General features: G+C 41.1%; 1 protein-coding gene across 1 annotated transcript in view; it reads left to right on the top strand.

Moving 5' to 3' along the window:
- The window catches only part of PIGU (phosphatidylinositol glycan anchor biosynthesis class U), a 119284-nt gene that overhangs the window by 39976 nt on the left and 55433 nt on the right, over window positions 1-23875 (top strand). Inside the window, 2 exon segments of the mRNA XM_006144027.3 lie at window positions 1342-1363; window positions 1365-1443. Coding sequence (XP_006144089.1) covers window positions 1342-1363; window positions 1365-1443 — 101 coding nt within the window.

Below are 23875 nucleotides of genomic sequence, written 5' to 3'. Positions count from 1 at the left end.
GGCCTTTCATTATAATTTTATAAGATTTTCCTGTTCATAAGCATTTCAGATTCATTTTGTCAGTCCATTCCTTCTCACCTCAGGAAAAGACTTAACTCCTTCCCAGTGCAAAGTCAAGATGTCTGTTAAAGTTTTAGGACAACTGACTTGTTGAGTTCAGTAAATACTTATTCAGTCCTTGGAGTCTGGTTTAGGGGATGCTGCATGACTACCAGGAGGGCTAAATAAAGCTACTCTGACCTCTAGGATTGGTATGACCCATGTCAGAGCTCAGGAACCTCAGGAAAAGTACTTTCTTGGTTTTTAGAGACAGTTATAGCCATTTCTAATACATCTAGCTCTGTAGAAATTGGCAAATTTTGTAATTTTTTAAAATTATCGGGACCAGCAGATGGCATAATGGCTATGTCACTGGACTCCCATGTAGTTAACCACGGTTTGAGTCCCAGACCTGGTGGCTTAAACTCACCCTAGACACGTGTGAATGCGTGCCCAGGATCCCTAGAGGAAAATGGAGGAGAAGGGATTGCAGTGTGGCCATCCCACCAAGGAGCGATTTCTTACTTTCTGTCTCTCTGTCTCTCTGTCTTTCTGGCAAGCGCACATACCCTATAGCAAAAACCTTTCAAAAAAAATCATTTTATTTCACTTCATTTATTATCATTGTTATTTGTTTGTTTCTGATTTCATCAGAGAAAGAGAGAGAGAGAGAGAAAAATCAGACCACCAGGGCTGGGACTTGAACCGTGGTCAGCCATGTGGGAGTCCAGCACCTTTAACCACCACACCACCTGCTGGCCCAAAATTTTGTAATTTTTGAAGTCTAAAGTAGTAGATAGAACATTGGTTTTAGAGAAAGGACCATGTTTCAAAACGTTTGTAGGAACATGAAATTAAAAATAGGAGTTAGCTTGAGTGCAAAAAATTTTGAAATCCATGAATAGTTTTCTTCATAATGCACACTTTCCATGAACTCTTTGAAGATTCCTTATATTAGCTTGAGAAATCTTGGGCAATTACTTAGCTGGAATCTCAGTTTCCTCATCTGCAAAAATAGAATAATGTTATTGCTAATTGATAAGATCTCTGTAATGATTAAATGATGACTTTGCATATACCACAGAGTATAGAATAATCATTGTTAAGTACCTTTTGTTCATTGAGCCTGCCCCCCCCATTCCATTTTCTTCCAAATAAAAGAGAATGGAATAGGGGAGTTGGGCTAACTTACCTTCCATGAGTATGCTTTTAGTAAATCTCTAAACTTCCTGGCTGTGGTGACCAGGACTCCTTAGTCCACAACCAGGATTACTAATGCCAAATATGTGTGTTCTTCCCTAGCTATCTCTTAAATCCCTACATTTTTTTTGTCTTGTGTTGCCAAGTCTACCTGTGCCATCAACAACACCCTCATTGCTTTCTTCATTTTGACTACGATAAAAGGTAAGGCCTTAAAGGAGAGTATAAAGCTTAGTCCCTGATTTATGCAGGTTTTGTAACTCTTATGTTCTGACTTAAAAAAAAAAAAAGTAGCACTTGAAAACATTTTTTAAAATTGCAGAAGTAATACAAGTAATATTATAGGAAATTTAGATAAACCAAGAGAAAAAAGTCAAAACAATCTGAAAATCTACCCCTTAGAGAATTGGTATTAACTTAGTTTTGTTTGTTTGTTTTTGTTTTTGTTTTTCTCCGAGGTTTTTGTCTTAGGGTGCACATGGGGATGAGGGTGTCAGGGATGGGAGGATGAGGGGTAGAGAGAGAGAGTGAGAGAAAAAGTAAGAAATCACCCCTTGGAGGGGTGGTCATGCAGCAATACCTTCTCTTCCATTCTCCTTCGAGGATCTTGGGCACACACATGCACATGCACTCGGCATGAGTTGTAAGCCACCGGGTCCAAGATTCAAACTGTGATTGGCCATGTGGGAGTCCAGCAACATAACTATTATGCCACCTATGGGCCTTTAACTTAGTTTTTAAAAGTTGTGAAAGTCTTATAATGAAAATAGCAGTCTTCCGCCTCTATCTTCTTACCCCTAGTTCATCTTCTTTAAAGCAACTATTTTCTGGCCTTTACTAGTATTTACTTCCATATTTCTAAATGATGTCTTTTTTTTTTTTTCCTGCCATAGAGCGCATGTGCTCGCCGGACAGACAGAGAGAGACAGAAAGCGAGAAATCATCCCCCAGGGGGGATGGCCACACCGCAATCCCTTCTCCTCCATTCTCCTCTCAGGATCTTGGGCACGCACGCACATGCGCCCGGTGTGAGTTTTAAGCCACCGGATCCGGGACGCGAACCATGGTCGACTACGTGGGAATCCAGTGACATAGCCATTACACTAACTGCTGGTCCCTAAATTATGTCTTATATTGGTATTTCTTGAAACATTTCTTGAAACATTGCATTAAATACATCATGACTTTTCTGACGACCCAATATGTATGGTTTTTTTCTTTTGTCTTTTGCCATAGGACACCTGTGCTTGCCAGAGAGACAAAGAGAGGAAAAGTGAGAAATCATTGCCAGAGAGAGACAGAGAAAGGAAAAAGGAGAAATCACCCTCTGGAGGATGGTTACACCACAATCCCTTCTCCTCTATGCTCCTCTCAGGATTTTGGGACATGCATATACATCGGGTCCGAGACTTGAACCACAGTCAGCCACATGAGAGTCCAGCGATGTAATCTCCATGCCATCTGCTGGTCCCAGCCTTGCATGATTTTAAGGTTGCCAGGTCCAGGACTCAAATTGGGGTCAGCCATGTGGGAATCCAGTACCTTAACCACCATGCCACCTGTTGACCCATGAATTCTATATTTTAGGCATTATTTATTACATTCGCATTACGAGAGAGGAAGATTTAGCCACTTCCCCTTTGCCTGATAGTCCCATGGTAGTTAGATTACAGTTACTATTAAATCAGTAGTCAGTACCTATATTTTATGACACTATGTTTATTATTCACTGCTGGGCAGTGTAGTAGTAACTATGATTACTTTTTCTTTGTTGTACAACCTTCTGTTTTTCCTGGAGTTAGTAATCGCCTTTTCTTTCTCACTTAGTTTTTGTTTATTTTTTGTACCAATCACTATATTTTTCCCTCAGTTGCTCCACTAAATCTGTCAAGTACTTCACAATGATATTCTTAGAATGCTTAAATACACCACATAGTCTGTTGGTTGCATTTTGGAGACCTCCCATGTACATCATTCAACCTGCCTCAGTCTGCCTCAGTTGTTCTCTGAGTCTGATGCAAAGCTGTCATACTGAAACTTCTCTTTAGAATTCTCCTGTGTTGGATCCCTTCTTTCCAGATTTCCTTCTCTCCTTTGTTGATTTTCTCTTCTGTTTTACTGACATACTGCATCTATTAGTTTTCTCAGAAAAGGTATATGAGATATGTTTTGAGTCATTACATGTCTGAAAAGCATCCTTGTTCTAGTTTAGCACCAAATTAATAATTAGAGGTAGTGATAGTCCTAGACTGGCACAGCTTTTCCTTTGAGGCATTGCTTCATTGTCTTCTAGCATCTTGGTTGCTATTGAGCAATTTCAGGGTCTTGTTTATAACCCATATATTCTGAAAGACTTAGAATCTTTATTGTTTTGAAATTTCATGAAGGTTTATCTTTAGAATTATTTTATTTAACTTTATTTTTATTTATTATTCATTCATTCATTCATTTTTTAAAAATTTGACCAGAAAGGGACAGAGTAGGAGGTGGTAAGAAAGCAAGCTGCCAGGTCCAGGACTTGAACCACAGTTGGCCATGTGGGAGTTCAGTGCCCTGCACCACCATGCTATCTGCCGGCCCTGAAGCTTTATCTTTAAAGCACATGCGCCTTTTAAAATTTTTATTCTGGGTACTTTGTAGGCCCTTTTAATATAGACACTAGTGTCCTTATGTTTTAGAAAGTGTTCTTATATTTTTCAAATTCTCTGCTCTCTTTTTTCTCTGTTCTCTCATTTTGGATATCTGTTGGAGGTTAGACTTTATTGATTGATCATATATGCATATTTTATTTTCTTTTTTCCCCCATCTTTTAAAAGCTTTTTTCTTCTTTTGTACTGCTGCTAAAGGATGCATGTACTTGCCTGAGAGAGACAGAAACGGGAGGTGGGTGGATGTGAGAAATCACCTGCCAAGGAGTGGGCCATGCCACAGGCCCTTCTTCTCTATTTTCCTCTTAGAATTTTTTTTTTTTGTTTTGGGGGGGAGAGGTTTTTGCTATAGGATGCATGCCCTTGTCAGAGAGACAGAGACAGAAAGTGAGAAATCACCCCCCGAATGGCAATACAGAAAGTGAGAAATCACCCCCCAGGGGGAATGGCCATGCCACAATCCCTTCTCCTTCATTCCATTCTCCTCTCGGGATCTTGGGCACGCATGTACACGCGCCCGACGTGAGTTTAAGCCCCTGATTTCCAGGGCTCGAACTGTGGTCGACTACATGGGAGTCCAGCGACATAGCCATTACGCCAACTGCTGGTCCCCCTCTTGGAATTTTTGAACTGCATGTACATGTGCTCGGCATGTTTTTCAAGCTGTGAGGTCTAGGAATTGAACCTCACAGTCAGCCTTTTGGGATCCTGCTGTCTTAATCTCCACACTACCTGCTGGCCCTAAAAACATTACTTTTTAAAGAAGTTTATCTATTTATTTGTTCTATGAGAAAGAGAGACAGAAAGAGATAGGCAATCTTAACATGGTCTTCATGTCATGATCCTATCCCCAGCCTCAGCCAACCAGGATTGTAGATACGTGTGCCTGTGGTATGCACAGGGAGACCTTAGGATGAGAGTCTCAGACCTTCTCACATAGTCTCAACATTACATAGTCTTGTACTACCATGGCCGACCGTTTTTTTTTTTTTTTTTCTCCCCATCTTTGTTACTTCCTTTTACTTTTTCTGGGCTACACTCTTGTTTTTAATCTTCTGACATTTCTATTGAATTTTTAATATATTTTTTTTTATTCTTAAATTCTCTCTTGGCCTCTAGTTGTTTCTTTGAAGTATCCTATTTTTATCATTACAATATCCACTTATTTAACTCTCTTTCTTTTTCAGTTTCCATTTGTTATAAACATAGCCTCTCTGCCTTTCTGGTTCTTTTGTTTGTTTGTTTTGGGCTCATTTTTTCAAATGAGAGAACTTCCTCTTGTGTATGGTGATCCTGGCCATCTGTTTCTTTTTAAAAGTGAGGTGCTTACATTGACTGGAGACTTTGCATGGGCAGGGTTTGGTGGATTGTTCTCACTGTAGGGAGACCAGGCAGTGGGCTAGCTTTTTTTTGTTGGAGGCATGGCTAAATGTCCTTGTCTGTAGAATTTAATTTTCTCTGAAACTACGTTTTCCAGAGAGAAATCCTCCAATTTCTTGCCTGGGTGTATCAGTTGGGGTTGATTTGGAGCAGAGCATGTTTGTGACTGGCTGCTGGAGTTGCAAGAGTAGGAACAGGGACAGTGGTTGATCGTAGTATATAGATTTCCATGTAATCTCATTACTTTTTAGCCCACACTTTTTCTCATCTCATTATTGTGGTTAGTAGCTCCAATATCCGTGCATCTATGGCTAATTTTTTCCTAACAGTGGTTTTCTGTAGGTAGAACAGAAAGTTAGAGGGATGGGGTATGTTGGACTAGTTCCCTGGCTGCACACAGGATGAGATCCGTGGTTCTGACTGGTCTACATACACATTTTCAGCTTGATTTTTAATCTCTCTACCTCACTCCCACTTTCATAGTATCTGATGCCTCTATGAGATGAGCTGGCCTGATTTTTATTAGTATTCTTTCTGTAGGCCAGTATATTATAATTTCTTCTCCATTACTGAGTCATTTATCCCTCTTTCACTTACTTTACTACTAATTTTCTACTAGTATGTTCAAATTTATTTTGTTATAATCTCTTCTGTTCTTCGTGGTTTATTACTAATTTTATTACCTTACTGTCATTTCAGTGAATTTTTTGGAGGGAGAGATGATAAAAACATGAAATTGATCTGCCATTTTTCCTTCCATGAGTATTTGGAGTATGTATTTTTAGATTTCCCCCATTTTTTCCAAGACTTAAATATTGTATCACTTAGGCAATATCACAGAAATATTATTTAACAAACCATTTCAAAACTCAGTGGCAGGGACCAGCAGTTAGCGTAATGGCTATGTCGCCGCCGGACTCCCACGTAGTCAACCGCGGGACCCGGTGGCTTTTTTTTTTTTTGAGAGGTTTTCACTATAGGGCGCATGCACTCGCCAGGCAGTCAGAGAGAGACAGAGAGACAGAAAGCGAGAAATCACCCCCCAGGGGGGATGGCCACGCCACAATCCCTTCTCCTCCATTCTCCTCTTGGGATCTTGGTCATGCACGCACACGCGCCTGGCGTGAATTTTAAGCCACCGGGTCTGGGATGCGAATCACGGTCGACTACGTTGGAGTCCAGCAACATAGCCATTATGCTAACTGCTGGTCCCTCGGACCCGGTGGCTTAAACTCACGCCACCTCAGTGGCAGAGCCAGCAGGTGGTATAGTGGTTAAGGCACTGGACTCCCATATGGCTGACTGGTTCAAGTCCCGGACCTGGTGGCTCGCCCTCTCTCTGGTACCCTACTTAAATTTAAAAACTAATAATAGTAAATAAAATTAAATAATTGCTTAAAAAAATAAATAAGTAAACTCAGTTACCTAAAAAGCAAGAGTTTATTTAGCTTTTACATCTAAATCAGCTAGGGGTCGGCTAATCCAGATTGGATGTGGCTAGTCAGTTGGCTGGTTTCAGTGGGAAGCATTTAATGATGGACTGGAATTGGCAAAACTCAGCATGGCTTTGTTCCACAAGTCAGTCAGCCTCTTATACCATGGGACTAACTTAGGCATGCTGTTCTCATAGTGATGGCAGAGGCACAGTAGTGAGCAGGCTCAATCAGGCAAATACTTTTTAAGATTCTGGTTGTATCATATGTGCTAATATTCCATTGATGAAAATATAACACATGGCTAAACCTGGGGTAGAGGTTGCCATCCTGCCCACAATGGGAAGGCATTACAGAGTTACATAGCAAAAGGCCTAGACACAGGGAGAGTAGAAAATTGGGGCCAGTAATATAATTTTCCACATATGCCAATAAGCATTTATTCTGTTATCCCTCCCACTTTTTTTTTCTTTTTAAGAATTATTTATTTTATTTACTCATTTTTTTAATTTGACCAGAGAGAGACACATAGAGAGGGAGGGAAAGTGAGAAAGCAAACCATCAGGCCTGGGACTTGAACCATGGTCAGTCATGTGGGAGTGTCCAGTGCCTTAACCACCACGCCACCTGCCTGTCCCCCCTCCCACCTTTTTATAATGATAGAAAAAGACACATTTGGGACCAGCAGATGACATAATGGCTACATCACTGGACTCCAGTGTAGTTGACCACGGTTCGAGTCCCTGACCCGGTGGCCTAAACTCACACTTGGCATATGTGTGCGCATGCCCAAGATCTCAGGAGGAGAATGGAAGAGAAGGGATTGCGGTGTGGGGGGTAATTTCTTGCTTTCTGTCTCTCTGTCTCTGTCTTTCTGGTGAGCACACACACTCTACAGAAAAAAACTCTCAAAAAAGAAAGAAAGAAAGAGACATACTTGAGGGCCAGCAGGTGGTGTGGTGGTTAAGGATGGTGGATTCCCACATGGCCAACCACGGTTCAAGTCCCGGACAGGGCAACTTGCTTTTTTACTTTCCTCTCTTTCTCACTCTGTCCCTCTCTGGTCAAATTAAAGTAAGTAAATAAATAAATAAAAAGTTAAATAATTCTTTAAAAAAAAAAAGAGAGAGGCATACTTGAGAGAGTGAAAGCAGCTTCCATAGAGTTTTATAATGCTTCTATCCCTTCATCCCCACCCCCACCCCTAAGTCCTCCAGCTCCTCAGGATACTTTTGTATGTGTGCCTGGCATATTTTTTAGGCCATCCTGGGATCTGAACCAGAGTTGCCACCAGCCTTCCAGTACTGCAGGGCTCTAGCATTGCCACTGCATCACAGGAGCTGGGCCTAAGCTGTCATTTTCAATGGTTGTATACTATTCCATTGTGTGGGTTATGTTTATAAAAATTCTGTAACTGATAAAATGCCATTAAGTATTTAGGTCATTTCCCAATTTTCAGCTACCTAAATAATAATCTAAATAATATAGCAATTAATTTTCTTTTTTCTTTCTCTTTTCTAAATTGCCAGAAGATGTAGATTCTTGACAGAGAGAGAGGGAAAGGTAGAAAACACTTCCCAGTGAGCTATGATCACATCATTCTGTCAGGATTTTGGGCATGCACGCACATGTACCTTATGTTTTTCAAGCCACTGGGATCAGGGTTTGAACTGTGGTCAGCCATGTAGGATCTGGCCTCCTTAACCATGAAGCTATAGGGCCCTACAATTAATTTCTCGTTGCACTCATGTTCAATGATTTATTTTATTTATTTATTTTTGAGATGTTTTTGCTACAGGGCGCGTGCGCTAGCCATAGAGACAGAGAGACAGAAAGCAAGAAATCACCCCCCAGGGGAATGGCCATGCCACAATCCCTTTTCCATTCTCCTCTCGGGATCTTGGGCATGCCCTCACATACACCTGGCATGAGTTTAAGCCACCAGGTCCAGGACTCGAACCGCAGTCGACTACATGGGAGTTCAGCAACATAGCCATTATGCTAACTGCTGGTCCCTCAATTATTTTTTTACAGTTAAGTCCTAGGAATAGAAATATTAACCACTAGGTATATACCTTCGTTAGGATTTCTGAAATTTATTGGTAAATTTATATTTCATAAGAAGCATTTAAGAGTCCTTACTTCTATACATTGTTGCTGAATAATTTGCTGTAAATAAAGAGTAAAAAGTATACGCAGAAAAAAAAATGTATACGCAGGACCAGCAATTAGAGTAATGGCTATGTCGCTGAACTCCCATGTAGTTGACCACAGTTCTAGTCCCGGACCCGGTGGCTTAAACTCACTCCGGGTGCGTGTGCTAGCATGCCCAAGATCCTGAGAGGAGAATGGAGATGAAGGGATTGCTGCATGGCCATCCCCCCCGGGGGGGGGTGTGATTTCTCGCTTTCTATCTCTCTGTCTCTCTCTGTCTTTCTGGCGGACACACGTGCCCTATAGCAAAAACCTCTCCAAAAAAAAAAGTATATGTAGGGCTGACAAGTTGACAAGTGGCATGGTGGTTAAGATGCTGGACTCCCACATGGCCAACTGTGGTTCCATCCCAGATCTGGAGGCTTACTTTCTCACTTTCCCTCTTTCCCCCTCCATCTCTCTGGTCAAATTAAAAGATAACAATAATAAATAAAATTAAATAAATAATTAAAAATAATGATAATAATAAAGTTAAATAAAATAATCTTTTTAAAAAGTTTATGTAGAGATTTTTATTTAAAGCTTATTTAACTTTTACATGAGAATGACTTAGGTTTTCTTAAGACATTGTTTCACTAGGTGGTCTTTCTGTGGGCCTTAATTTAACTTATTAGGTTACTTAAAACGACTAGATACTGGGCCAGCGCATAGCATTGTGGTTAAAGCAGCTGAATCCCACATGGCTGACTTTGCAATTTGAGTCCCAGACCCAGTGACTTGAAAAACACTTTGGGAGCATGTGTGGACATGTCCAAAATCCCAACAGGAGGGAGAAATGGAAGAGAACGGATTGTGATGTAACCATCTCCCATGGAGGATACTTTCCTACTTTGCCTCTTTCTCTCTCTGCCTTTGTACAGCAAACACACACTTCCTCTGGCAAATTAACATAGCCTGAATTGTCTTGTTCTGAAACTTGTGGCTGTTTTGTCAGAAACATCTTTGAAGTAGTGACAATTCTTTGCCCTCTTTGAATATATTATGCCTCAGTCCCTGTTTCCAGAGTGTTAGGCTCAGATAGGCTGTCATTTAGCAAGGTGCCTAGTGTCCACTAAAATAAGGATATATCCTGGAGTCTGACAGAAGGGACCAAACATTGGCCTCTGGAAATGTCTCCTTTAAAATAGTTAAGAGGTCCAAATGATGGCTGAGCAGTAAAATACTATACTCTGTGAGGCTGACTCATGTGGGGAAGTTATAGATTTGCATCTAGAGGAGCTCCCTGAGTACACTAGGCATGTTCATGCCCGTGATCCAAGGCTGGTGGAAGCTCAGGGGGGATCACAATATGAAGACCCTGTTGGGGTGCTTTCCCTCTATCTCTGTCTCTTCTGCTTATGGAAAACTAAATAAAACTCAAATATGTGTGTACGTGTGTATGTGTGTGTTTGTATCTGTCTCCAAGCACAAAAATAGAGAAACTGAAGATGTGCCCTCTGAAGGTGCATATAGTAGGAGTCTCACACAAAAATGTAAAGTATGCCATTAAAAAAATGACTGGACCAGCCCATGGCATGGTGGTTAAGGCGGCTGGACCTCACATGGCTGACTGTATAGTTGGAGTCCTGGACCCAGGCCAGGTATGTGTACATGTATGCTCAAAATTCTGGAAGGAAAAATGGAGGAGAAGGAATTGTAGTGTGACCATCCCCCCATAGGGATGCTTTCTCAAAGACCCTTTTCTCCTGACATGAGTGCATGCACTCTCTAGCAAAAATTTACAATAAAAAAATAAAAAAATTCTTTTCTGACCTTTAAGTCAACAGAAAAGTTTTTTTGTGGGGGGAGACCTCAGTCAACTAATATGTATCTCTCTTACAGCCACATTGCTTTTAGTATTCCAGGGCAAAAGTATTTTTTACTGCATCACTCCAGATTTGTGTTAAATGAATTCATAGATGTGTTTTTAATGTTATTTACATATTTTTGTTTTACTTTTGTCACTTATCTCATATGAATCATGTTTGACATTGGTCATGTATTTCTCATTTTCTTTACATTTAATTTTGAGAGTAGAAAAAGCTCTTTTAAGAACAAAATTCAGACATAAAAATGGAAAAGTAAAAAACTTAAATAATTCTGCCCCTTCTGCCCCACCTTCACTTCTATTCCTCATGCTTGTCATGAGGTCACATCCCTTCCTTTTGCCAGACATTTAAGTTGTTTTTCATTTTTGACTGCTATAAATAGAGACTATCACAAACAGTGTTTCTAATCTGTTAAAATATTTTAAGAGTTCTATTTTAGCTAGGTCTCTGAATCACTCTAACTCAAAATATATCAACAATCCCTACTAATAGTATATACAGTGAAGTTAAGTTCAGTTATAAATTCTGCGTATTTCTGTATTTCACATTTGTATCACATAATCAGATATTTAACAAAATGAGGGAATAATTTTTTATTTAAAAAAGAAAATGAAAAAACTTATAAAAGAAGGGATATAAGTGACTTTAAAAAAAGAAAAAATGTTCAATTCCGTAGATAATTTTTAAAGAATTATTTATTCTATTTAACTCTATTTATTTATTTATTTTACTTTCTTGAGAGAGAAAGTGAGAAAGCAAGCCACGAGGCCCAGTACTTGAACTGTAGATGGCCATGTGGGAGTCTAGCACTCTCAACCACCATGCCACCTGCTGGCCCCAATTCCATAGATAATTTGTAACGAAAAGCAAGTTAAAATAATAAAGAAAAGATTTTTGTTTTCTCCTTTCAAATTAGCAAAAATTTTAGAAGATAATTCTCAGTGCTGGCAAAGGTTCAGATAAGCTTTCTCCCTCATGGAAAGTTGACTTAAAAATTTGTACAGCTCTCTTGGGAAGCATTTTGACAGTAGTCTTAAAATGTTTACAGTTTTGATTTATTCTCCTTTTTTAAAAAAGTATATTTAGGGACTGGCAGGTGGTGTGGGGCTTAGGGGCACTGGCCTCCCACAGGGCCAACCGTGGTTTGAGTCTCAGACTGGATGACTTGCTTTCTTGCTTTCCCTTTCTCTCTCTCTGGTCAAATGAAAAAAAGAATAACAAATGGAATTAATTAAATAAATAATTCTTTTTTAAAAAATTATATTTATTTTTTTCATTAGCAGGAGGGACAGACAGCACCCCTAAAAGGGTCTTGGTGTTATGATCCTCTGATCTATCTTCAACTTCAGCTATGGAAGATCATGGGCATGTGTGTTTGGGGGGGGGGGGGTGTCCCTGGATATGAGCCTAGAACTCTCTCATGTGGATCAGCCTTCCAGAGCATTGTGTTTAACTGTTATACCACCATCTAGCCTCCTAATTCAGCTTTTAAGAATCTGTCCTAGGGACCTGCAGATGGTGTAATGGTTACATCACTGGATTCTTACATGGCTGACCATCGTTTGAATCCTGGACCTGATGGCTTGAAAATCACACTGTGTGTGTGTGTGTGTGTGTGTGTGTATGTACATGCCCAAGGTCCTGGGAGGATAATGGAGGAGAAGGGATTGCAGTGTAGTCATCCCCCCATGGGGTGATTTCTCACTTTCCCTCTCTGTGTGTCTGTCTCTCCTGTGAGCACATGCACCTTAAGACTGAAACCTCTTTAAAAAAAAGAAGAAAGGGGAACCAGCAGTTAGCGTAATGGCTATGTCGCTGGACTCCCACGTAGTCGACCGCGGTTCGTGTCCCAGACCCGGTGGCTTAAAACTCACGCTGGGCGCGTGTGCGTGCCTGCCCAGGATCCCGAGAGGAGAATGGAGAAGGGATTGCAGCGTGACCATCCCCCCTGGGGGGTGATTTCTCGCTTTCTGTCTCTATGTCTCTGTCTGTCTGGTGAGCGCACGTGCCCTACAGTGAAAATCTCTCAAAAAAAAAAAAAAAAGAAAGAAAGAAAGAAAAGGAAAAAAAAAAAAGAAACTGTCCTAAAGTATAGAAATGATAGATAAAACTTTATGGTCCATAGTCATTAATTACAGAATTATTTATTATCACTGTAAAATTTAGAAAGCACTTCAAAGTAGAGAAGTGGTTAAGCAAAATACATTTATCCATATACTGGAATACTATGTACTTTATATATATATGTATTTTTAAAGAGTTACTTATTTAATTCCATTTATTCATTTACTTATTTTAATTTGACCAGGGAGAGAGAGAGAGAGAGAAGGAAAGTGAGAAAGCAAGTCACCAGGTCCAGGACTCAAACTGGTCAGTCTCATGTGGAAGTGTCCATCATCTTAACCACCATGCCACCTGCTGGTCCCCAATGCACATTATATTTACAAATAATTGTAAATTGGGGCTAGTAGATGGCATGGTAGTTAAGGGCACTGGACTCCCACATGGGTGACCACAGTTTGTCCCAGACCTGGTGGCTTGCTTCCTCACTTGCTGTCTCTTACTCTGTCCCTCTCTGGTCACCCCCCCACCCTCTGAGATTGACCTCGCCAACAGTCCCTTCTCCATTCTTTTCTTGGGATCTTGGGCACACATGTACATGTACACTGCATGAGTTTTAAGTCTCCAGGTTCAGGACCCAAACCATGGTCGACTACGTGGGAGTCCAGCGACATACCATTATGCCATCAGCTGGTGTCTGATATATATTTTTCTAAAGCAGAATACACATTTATATGTTTTAGGGCCAGCTGGTGGCATGTTGGTTAAGGAGGCTGGATCCCACATGACAGACTTAAGGGTTTGTGTCTTGGACCTGGCAGCTTAAGAAACATGATGGATACATGTGTGTGCATGCCCAAAATCCTGAAAGAAGGGAGAGATGAAGGAAAAGGGATTGCGATTCTGCTAATGGAAGGTGCTTTCTCACTGTCCCTCTGTCTCTCTCCAGTTGGCATACATGCCCTCTGGCAAATATTTTTTCAAGTTATATATTTTCATAAATCTCAACTGTGTTAAAACAACACAACAAAAAGATTAAAAATAGGTGATGTGGTGGTTAAGGCACTGGATCCCACATGGTTGACTCCAAGGTTGTGTCCCAGACCGGCACCTTGAAAAACACACTAGGCATGTGGGCATATGTGCCCAGAATCTCAAGAGGAGAATGGAGAAGGAATTGTGGCGTGGCCTTCCCCCTGTGGGATGAGTTCTCACTTTCCCTTTCTGTCTCTCTCCAGCAAGCACACACACCATATGGTAAAAATCTTTTAAAAATAAATAAATAAATAATAGATAAAATAAAAAATAGATCCAAAAAGGTAATAATTGATTCTGTAAAGTAATTTCATAAGTGATTTTTATTTCTTTTTCATGTCTATTTTTCTTCACAGTTTCTTCAATGAACATGTAAATAAATTATTTATTTAAAATATATTAAAAATAAATTATATTGACTTGATTCATTAAGATAAAGACAGTGGAAGTAAATTTGGTAACTCCCTAGATTGCCATGGAGTAGGTGCCCCACAGAAGGGAGTGGCCTCATTTGCTCTGTCTTCTTGACTCCTACTTGCTCTCCTCTGGCTTTCTTTGTGGCACCCAAGGTTGCCTGGACACACTGAGACTCAGGCCGGGACAAGACCCAAGCCATTGCATCGTGATGTTCTTATTGGAGTGTTGGCAGGGAAACACAGGCCTGTGGCAGCCTGGATGTTAGTTTAGAGGAGCAGGTTGGGTTTTAGTTTTGAAAGCTATTGCTTTGGTCAAAGGGTATTCTGCCTTTCAGTCAGCTAAGTAAAACGCTTCATCCTGGTGAAGGAGTCTTCATTAGGAAAACAAGAGCAGAGGTTAATAGGTGTTCCTGCTTGTTCACTGTCGTTTGTCAACAGTGACATATTCCAGACTAGAAATTTACCACTTAAGAATCTTTCCAAGTTTCTTCATTCCACCAAAGAGGCCATGTGACAGGACATGTTTGCCAAGGAATGTGAAAAATCAGTTAAGAGTGATTAAGGGGTCAGATTGCTCTGTTGTTAGACAGATCAGGTGGCTAATCCCAACTTCATTGTTTCCTGGCTGCCTCACCTTGGGCAAGTCACGGAACAGTTCTGGGCCTCAGTTGCCTTATCTACAGCAGATGGGTTGAAACACTCAGAGAGTAGGTGTAAAGAATGAGGGGCCAGCAGGTGGCGTGGTAGTTAAGGGTGCTGGACTCCCACATGTCTGACTGTGGTTTCAGTCCCAGACCTGGAGGTTCCAAAAGGAAGATATTATTAAGAGTAACAACAAGTATCACAATTTACTGAGTACTTGGTACATGCCCCTATCCCATTCAACATTTCATCCATTCTTTTTTTTTTAAAAGAATTATTATTTTTAATTTAACTTTATTTATTTATTGAATGGACCAGAGAAGGACAGAGTGAGAGAGAGGGGAAAAGTGAGAAAGCAAACCTCCAGGTCTCAAACAGTGTAATGGTTATGTCGCTGGACTCCCACATAGTCGACCGCTGTTTGAGTCCCAGACCCGGCAGCTTAAAAATCCCTGCTGGGCGCATATATGTACATGCCCAAAATCCCAAGAGGAGAATGAAGGAGAAGGGATTGCGGCATGGCCATCCCCTTAGGAGATAATTTCTTGCTTCTGTCTGTCTGGTGAGCACACACGGCCTATAGCAAAAATCTCTCTCTAAAAATAATAATAATATCTTCCTTTTAAAATTCTTTTTATTTTTTTGTTCCTTTTTTAAATTTTTATTTATTTAATTTATTTTTGGGGAGAGGATTTTGCCATAGGGCGCGTGTGCTCACCAGACAGACAGAGAGAGACAGAGAGACAGAAAACGAGAAATCACCCCCTAGGAGGGATGGCCATACCATAATCCCTTCTCCTCCATTCTTCTCTTGGGATCTTGGGCACGCATGCACATGGGCCCAGTGTGAGTTTTAAGCCACCGGATCCGGGACTCAAACCGCGGTTGACTACATGGGAGTCCAGTGACAAAGCCATTACACTAACTGCTGGTCCTCCTTTTAAAATTTTTTTAAGAGAAGTTTTTTTGGGGGAGTGGTTTTTGGTATAGGGTAGGTGTGTGAGACAGAGAGACAGAAAACGAGAAATCACCCCCTAGGAGGGATGGCCATACCATAATCCCTTCTCCTCCATTCTTTCCTGTTGATTTTGAGCATGCACACACACGTGCCCAGTGTGAGTGTCAAGCCTCTGAGTCCGAGACTTGAACCACAGTCAGCCATGTGGGAGTCCAGTAAGGTGATTATGCCATCTGCTGGTCCCATATCTTCCTTTTCTGAAGATCCCTCAGGACTGAGAGGGGCTTCCTGACACTCTGGGGAGGTCTAAGAGATTAGAATGAAATGCACTCTTACTGGAGCCAGAGCCTAGCCTTGAATAAACAATGGAAGATTGTTGATCCTGAGGTTTGATTATCCCATCATTTTCTTCTAGGGTTTCTATAGGGTAAAGCCCTGCCAATGGAGAAATTCATAGAGAATTCTAGGGCCCAAAGAGCCTGTGGTAGTTTTCTCAGATCAACCCAGCTTCAAAGCCTGTTTATTCTAATTACCAGCTCTATAGTTTTGGACAAATCATGCAATGTCATGAGCCTTAGTGGACGAATAAATGAGAAATATAAAGCGCTTAGCATGCTTTCTTGATAGAATCTACTCAACAAATATTTGCTCTGCTTATCTTGATTTTCCTCCCCTCATGAGAGAGAAGGAAGACAGAAAAGTAGAGAGACAGAAATAGATATGTATTTATTTATTTATTTAGAGAGATTTTTGCTATAGGCCATGTACACTTATTGGGCAGAGAGAGACAGAAAGCGAGAAATCACCCCCCCCCCCCCCCGGGGGGGGTGGCCATGCCGCAATCCCTTCTCTTCCATTCTCTCTCTTCTTGGGACTTTGGGCACGCACGTACACACTCATGGCGTGAGTTTTAAGCTGGTGGGTCTGGAACTCGAACTGTGGTCAACTACCTGGAAGTCCAGTGACATAACTATTATGCCATCTGCTGCTCCCCAGAAGCAGTTTTTTTTTTTTGTTTTTTTGTTTTGTTTTGTTTTGTTATTTTAGAGAATGATTTTATTTAACATTCATTTATTTAAATTTGACCACAGAAGGACAGAGCGAGAAAGTGAGAAAGCAAGACACCAGGTCTGGGACTCGAACCACGGTCAGCCATGTGGGAGACCAGTGTCCTTAACCACCACACCACCTGCTGGCCCAGAAATAGGTATTTTTGACAGTCTTGCTGTATCATGATCCTCACACCTCAGCTTCTTAATTAGCTAGGATTTAGGTACATGTAACTATACCCAGCATGTTCAAGTTGGCCCAGGAACTGAACTCAGATCTTCCATGTGGCTTCCACCTTCCCAAGTGGCAATACTACCTGTGTGACTAGGCCTGGACCTGCTTATTATATATATGTGTGTGTGTGTGTGTGTGTGTGTGTGTGTGTGCGTGTGTGTGTGTCTTTTTTTAATTTGCTGCAAAGTGCATGCACTTTCTCGGGCAAGAGTAAAAGAAAAAGCACCCCCTATGAGGAACACTTACACCAGACCTGGCAACTTTCTCTCTCCCTTCTTCTCCATTTCTACTTTTAGATTTTGTTTGTTTCTCAAGCCACTGGGTCGGTTATGTAGGATCTAGCCACCTTAATACCATGCCATGGACTGGCCCACTCGTTGTAATTTTTATGGTTCAGACATACTGTGTCATCAGAAAAGTCATGATGCATTTTTGCATAGAAAAATATGTCATGATTTTTCTGACAGTCCTGTAGATTGAGGTAACTACATAGTTGTACAGTTAAAATGTGTGTATCTTGAGCCAGCTAGTGGAAAGGTGGTCTCTCTCTCTCTCTCTGTGTGTCTCTCTCTTATCTTTCTCCAACAAGTGCACATGCCCTCTGGAAAATTTTTTTTAAAAAGTATAGCACCTGGAGTAAGACTGTCTGGGTTCAAATCCTATTACTAAGCTATTCACTAGCTTTGTGACCCTGTGCAAATAACATTTCTGTCTTTCAATTTCCTTATCTGTAAAGTGGAGATAGTAATGATAGTATGCACTTCATTAAATTATTAAAAGGATCAATAACTGAATCCATGATGACCAGACCACAGTAGATGCTAGATAAATGATCATCATCCTTGCTGACATCGGCTGCTCTGAGATAGCCTGCCCTTTTCAGAGCACACATTTGACAAGGAAGGTAGGAGAGTGGGCCCTACCCCCCATGATTCCCTCCTCCTCTTGGGCAGTCTTGGTTGTTGCCTCAAATGCTGGTGTAACTCTCTTCCCGTAGTCCTGTGGGACCTCAGCCCTTTAACCATATTCCATTCTGTCCTACTGCCAGTCTTGGTATAAATCACTGTCTGTGACCCAGTCTCTGACTGTTACTCCAGTGGAAGTCCAGATCCTGAACCTCATCTCCATTTCTGCTCTATCCTGTAGCTGTACCACCCCACTCCAGGCCCACATCACTTCAGGGTGCAATCCCTGGAAACAAAGTGTTACCCTAGGTCTTGCTGAAGCTTGTTTTGTCTCCCACATATTTTGTCTCCCCTGACACATATAAAGAGTTGGAAAGTAATCAAAGCTAGATTATGTAGATAATGAAATTCCCTGATACTGTATCCATTGCATATACATGTTTGACTGAGTTACCTAATTACTCTATGATTAGAGGGACCCTTGCTTGCACAGAAAACCTAGTGCCTGAGCACCTGCACTAGCAGACAAATGGTAGATTCTATCTTCTTTTTGTAAAATTTGTAATTCTCTTGACACAGTTCCTCCTGGTTAGGCCAACAGGATACCCTCAGTCTTGCCCCATGAGCCTGCCATTTCAGGTATTATTTCAGACATCCTGTCTGGGCCTACAGGCAGATGTTTTTCGAAGATTTTGCAAACTAAGCCCTTTGTGACTGTGATCTGACCTCTACTTGCTTTTGCGTTTTTTTTTTTTTTATCTTCCCCTCTTTCTTTCCCCTCTTTCTTTTTAATTTGCTAGAGGGCACATGTGCTTGCTGGAGAGACAGAGAAAGAGAGAAAGTGAGCAAGCATGCCCCCATGGGGATGGTCACACTGCAATCCCTTCTCTCTGATTCTTCCTTTTGGGATTTTAGGCATGCACACATGTGCATTGGGTGAAGTTCTCAAGCTTCTGGGTGTGGCACTTGAGCCATGCAATTGGCTGTGTAGGATATAGCTGTCTTAACATCGTGCCATCAGCTAGACCATGATTTTTTTTTTCTTTTTTAAAAATTTTTGCCATAGGATGTGTGTGCTTGCTGAAGTGAGAGAGAAAGACAGAGACAGAGAGAGGGAAATGAGAAATCACGTCCATAGGGGGATAGCCACACTGCAATTTCTTCTCTATTCTGTTCTCAGGATTTGGGGCACACATGCACATGTGCCCAACATGATTTTCAAGCTGTCAGGTCTGGGACAGGAACCATGGTCGACCATATTGGAATCCAGTGCCCAAATTACCATGCCACTTGCTAGCCCTGGCCTGTGATTTTTTAAATCATAATGTTTTATTGCCTTATAACACATATGGAAAAATATATAGATCTTAAACATGGAGATAAATGAATTTTCTCGAAATAGCAAATACTAGCACCATATTGAGAAACAGAATGTGAGGCCGGCAGGTGGCATGGTGGTTAAGGGCACTGAACTCCCACATGGCTGACTGCAGTTCGAGTCCCAGACCTGGTGGCTTTCTCTCTCTCTGTCACTCTCTGGTAAAATTAAAATAAATAAATAAAGTTACATAAAATAATTATTAAAAAAAGAAAAGACAGAATGTTATAGTGGCCATAGAAGTCCTTCCTGTGCCTTCTTTCAGTCACTGCTCCCAACTTTCACCTGTTTTTGTCATGTTGAACTACTTATAGTGCCCACCCCAACACACTCCTCCTCCTCTCACCTCCTTCCTGTGTGCGTGCTCTTTCCTTGGACTGCTGGCCTCACTGCCTCATACTTCAAACCTCAGATGTCAGCAACTTCCCCTGCTGGGCTAGGTCTGCTTTCCTACTGTGTTTTGTAATTTTTTACTGGGTGTTCCCTGAGGACAGAGACTGTCTGAGTCACCAATCTCTCTGGCATCTTGGCATCAAGCACATGCTTGGCAGTAGAGCAAACTCTAGAAATGTTTGCTTATTCCAGTTTATTTGAAGTCAACTTTCATGTTTCTTTATCTTCTCTGACCCTGCCCCAAGCACATACTATACCTCCCCTGCCTTCCTAACCCATTCTCCTTGCCCCATCTAGCTTTTTTCAGAACATTATGTGCTTTCCTACACCCCCTCACTTGTGCTCAGGCTGTGCATATGTCCTGTGCACACCTGTCCCAGCATCCCACACCCAGCCTTCCCACACACCAGGCTACTGACTGATGGAGCTCCACGTTTCTGCCCCCAGACAGTAGGCCTCATCCACCCCGTGGTTCACTCCATGGAGAGCGTTCTCTGTGCCTGGCCCCTGCCACAGCCCTCAACCACTATTCTGCAGGCCCTGTTTTATCTAGGAGTCAGATTTATTTTGTGCTTTGCCCATTTTCATTACCACATGTTTTATACATTGTGAGTTTTTCTTCCTCAAGAACATTGCTTTCCTTTTCTTAAAAAAAAAAAAAAAAAAAGGTCTTTTTATTTCTTTCATGAGTGCATGCGGACAAGAGACAGACAGTACCCCCCAAAAGGCTTTGATGCTGTGAACCAACCCCAGATCGTGGACACACATGTGCCTAGCTATACTCAGGCAGGTCTCCTGACACGATCCTGGAACCTTTACAGGTGCGTCAGCCTCACAGAGCGTTGTCTTCTACAACTGCACTACCTTCCAACCCTGGTTTTCTTTAATAAGCTTGCATTTTTAAAGAGGATTTCATGTGTATGTCTGAATGATATCTATCTAGTCATTCATTACACGTGCCAGACACTGTGCTAGGTGCTGGAGAGTCAAAGTTGAGAGAAGTTGATTGCCATTGAGAAACTCATGGGCAAATGGGAAGGAGGAAACTGCAAATTATCGTAAAGACAAGATTACTACTGAATGAGATGAGACTGTGTATGTGTGGTCATTTTAGACAAGGTCTTGCTGTGTCACCAGTCTCCTGCCTCAGCCTCCTGTTTAGCTGGTACCACAGGGATGCACCACAGTGCCTTTTTTTTTTTTTTAAGGGTGATCCAGAAATTGTATCAGTGACTTATGTGTACTTAGCTTACTGGTCATCAGAGTCCAGTGCATGTGGCTGCAGCTGGATCAATGAGGCTTATTAATACCGGGAGTCAGCTGTGTGGTTTTGGTTATGTTGCTTAACCTTTCTATTTCTTTTTTTTTTCCATCAGAAACTTTATTTAGTTCATTCAGAAAACATGGGCAAAATAAGTTTTGGTCACAATTCCATATATATCAAAAATATAGGTGATATTTGTAATAATACCTTACAGATACAAATTAATGATAAGCTATAATTTTACAAATAATTGTAAATACTTTGCACTCTAGTCAGTCCTTTCTTTTAGGCAAAGTGCTCTTTTTATTTTATTTTTTCATTTATTTGTTTAATTTTACATTTTTCCACAAACATTTATTTTACATATCAAAAAAATTTTTTTGCTCATACTCCATAGTTCTTGACAGTATAACCTTTCTATTTCTATGCCATGGCTTCTTCACTGATAAAATGGGAAGAATATGTTATTTTTATTTTAGTTAAGCTATTCTTAGAAAGTGAGCATAGGGTCAGCTTTACGACGTGGTGTTTAAGGGAGCACTGGATCCCACATGGCTGACTTTGTGGTTGAATCCTGGACCCAGAAGCTTGAAAAACACACTGGGTGTTTTTCATGTGTGTGTGTGTGTGTGTGTGTGTGTGTTCCCAAAATCCTGACAGGATAGAGAAATGGAGGGGAAGGGACTGCGGCTTGCCCAGACCTTGTTGGGAAGTGCTTTCTCCCTCTTCTTTTCACTTCTGTCTGTCTCTGGCAACTACATGTTAGTTTAGTTTCTAGCAAAACTAAAAAAAAAAAAAAAAAAAAAACCTAAAAAAAAAATGAGCAGGAATATAGAGCTTTCATGGTTTTTTGTTTTGTTTTGTTTTGTTTTGTTTTTGATGTTTCCATCTTCTTGATGCCAAAGATATATAGTACGTTGCTTGGTCCCTAGTAAGTGATCAATAAATGTTAGCTATAAGCACTGTTTTTATCACCTATGCTTGGACTCAAAAAGGAAGTGACATTTCAACTGGTCATTGAAGGATAGACTTCTAGAAAGAGGGCTGAGAAGGAGGGGAGTAGCCTGAGAACAGACCTAGAGGAATGAAAGAATGTACTTTTAGAAATGAGGGAATATGACATGATGGTTAAAGCACTGGACTCTCACATGGCAAACCGTGGTTCAAATCCCAGATTTAGCGGCTTGCTTTCTCACTTTCCCTCTCTCTCTTTCAAATGAAAAAATGATGATGAATAAAATAAAATAATTCTTTAAGAAAAAAAAAAAGAAATGAGAAAATGTTCTAGTATAGTTGGAGGACAGGATATGTGGGAGAGTGGTGAGAGCTGGAGAAATAAGAGAAGCTGGAGAAACAAGACCCAAATGGCGAAGGGTCTTATGTACTGTTGGAGTTTGGATTTAATCCGCTAGATGAAATCTTTACACACAGGCTTATCATAAATCTATCATAAATCTTAAACTGGTGCATCTATGGAGGATGAAATGGATGGGAAAGGATTGGGAGACTATTAAGGAAAAGGGAGCTGCTAAAAACACCTAGTGAGAGATGATGATAGCAAGACTTGAAGTGATGAATGCCCCGGAAGTAGATCAGCAGGGCCTGGGAACTAGTGAATAAGGAAGCTGTGCCACTAATGTGGGAGCTGGAAGCCGGAAAGTATCTGGCTGAATGTTGATGCCACTTATTGGCAGAGACTAGAGGAGGAACAGATTTTTCCTTCCTAAAGATGTCATCCAAGGAGAGAAGACTGCTTCTTCCTAATCATAGGAGCAAGTGTTCTAAAATTCATTGGTACGTTCTACTTGGCTGTGAACCTTTCTTCTCTTTTTGTAAAAAAACAAACAAAAATTACTTAATTTTATTTATTATTATTATTTTTTAATTTGACCAGAGAGAAACAGAGAGAGAGAGAGGGAAAGTGAAAAAACAGGCCACCAGGTCTGGGACTCAAACCACAGTTGGCCATGTGGGAGCTCAGCATCTTAACCACCATTCTACCCGCTGGCCCCTTTCTTTTCTCTTATGCCTTAAAAACAGTAACTGTTGTGGACAAATAATTATTGATCTCAGGCAATTAGGACAGAAGTGGCTGTGTATATTTCACTCCCTGGTGTTTCCCAGGGAAGAGAGAGGTACAAGTCATGTTTTCACTCATTCGTAAGAATGGATAGAGTTGGAGATTAGTCTTCTTCCTCTAATAACAGACACATGGACCTCTTCTCTTTCACCCCCAAATCTGTAGGAGACAGAATAACAGATTTTTCTTTTTTTTTTTTTCTTTTCTTTTCTTTTTTAACCATGCCACAAGGTGTGTTTTATTAGTGTTAATCATACAAATTTTCTGTGATACCCCAGAGCATACCGGAGAACTTGGCAGGGGTAGGATGGTGGGGGGCATCCCCTCAAAAACCTGCAGGGTCGATGGTGGGGAGTGCCCCAGGGGTTCACAGTGGCTCTTATCCATCTTGCAAGTGGCTCTGATTCCTCACCACAGCTGGGGGCTTGAGGATGACAGAACAGGGAAACCTCCAGGCACTTAGGAAATTTCACTCTTCTCCTCCCCAGTGGTTAGCAGGGTATTCTTCTGCATTTCCGTTTTCTTCAGTGTGGCCTTATCAAAGCTGGCAATTTCCCCCATGTCGAGTTTGTCTGCCATTTTCTTGAAACAGTCTGTGGAGTCTTGATCTGAGCCTGGGCTCCTGGTACTTCTATTCACATAGCTGCAAGAGACTAATTTGCTAATTACTTTTTTTTTTTTTTTTAATTTGACCAGAGAGAGACAGAGAGAGGAAGGGAAAGTGAGAAAGTAAGCCA

Source organism: Tupaia chinensis, unplaced genomic scaffold (assembly GCF_000334495.1).
Source record: "Tupaia chinensis unplaced genomic scaffold, TupChi_1.0 Scaffold000115_1, whole genome shotgun sequence".
NCBI classification, from domain to species: Eukaryota; Metazoa; Chordata; class Mammalia; order Scandentia; family Tupaiidae; genus Tupaia; species Tupaia belangeri.
Note: the sequence above shows the minus strand (reverse complement) of the source record. Positions and strands in the feature narration are given on the sequence as shown.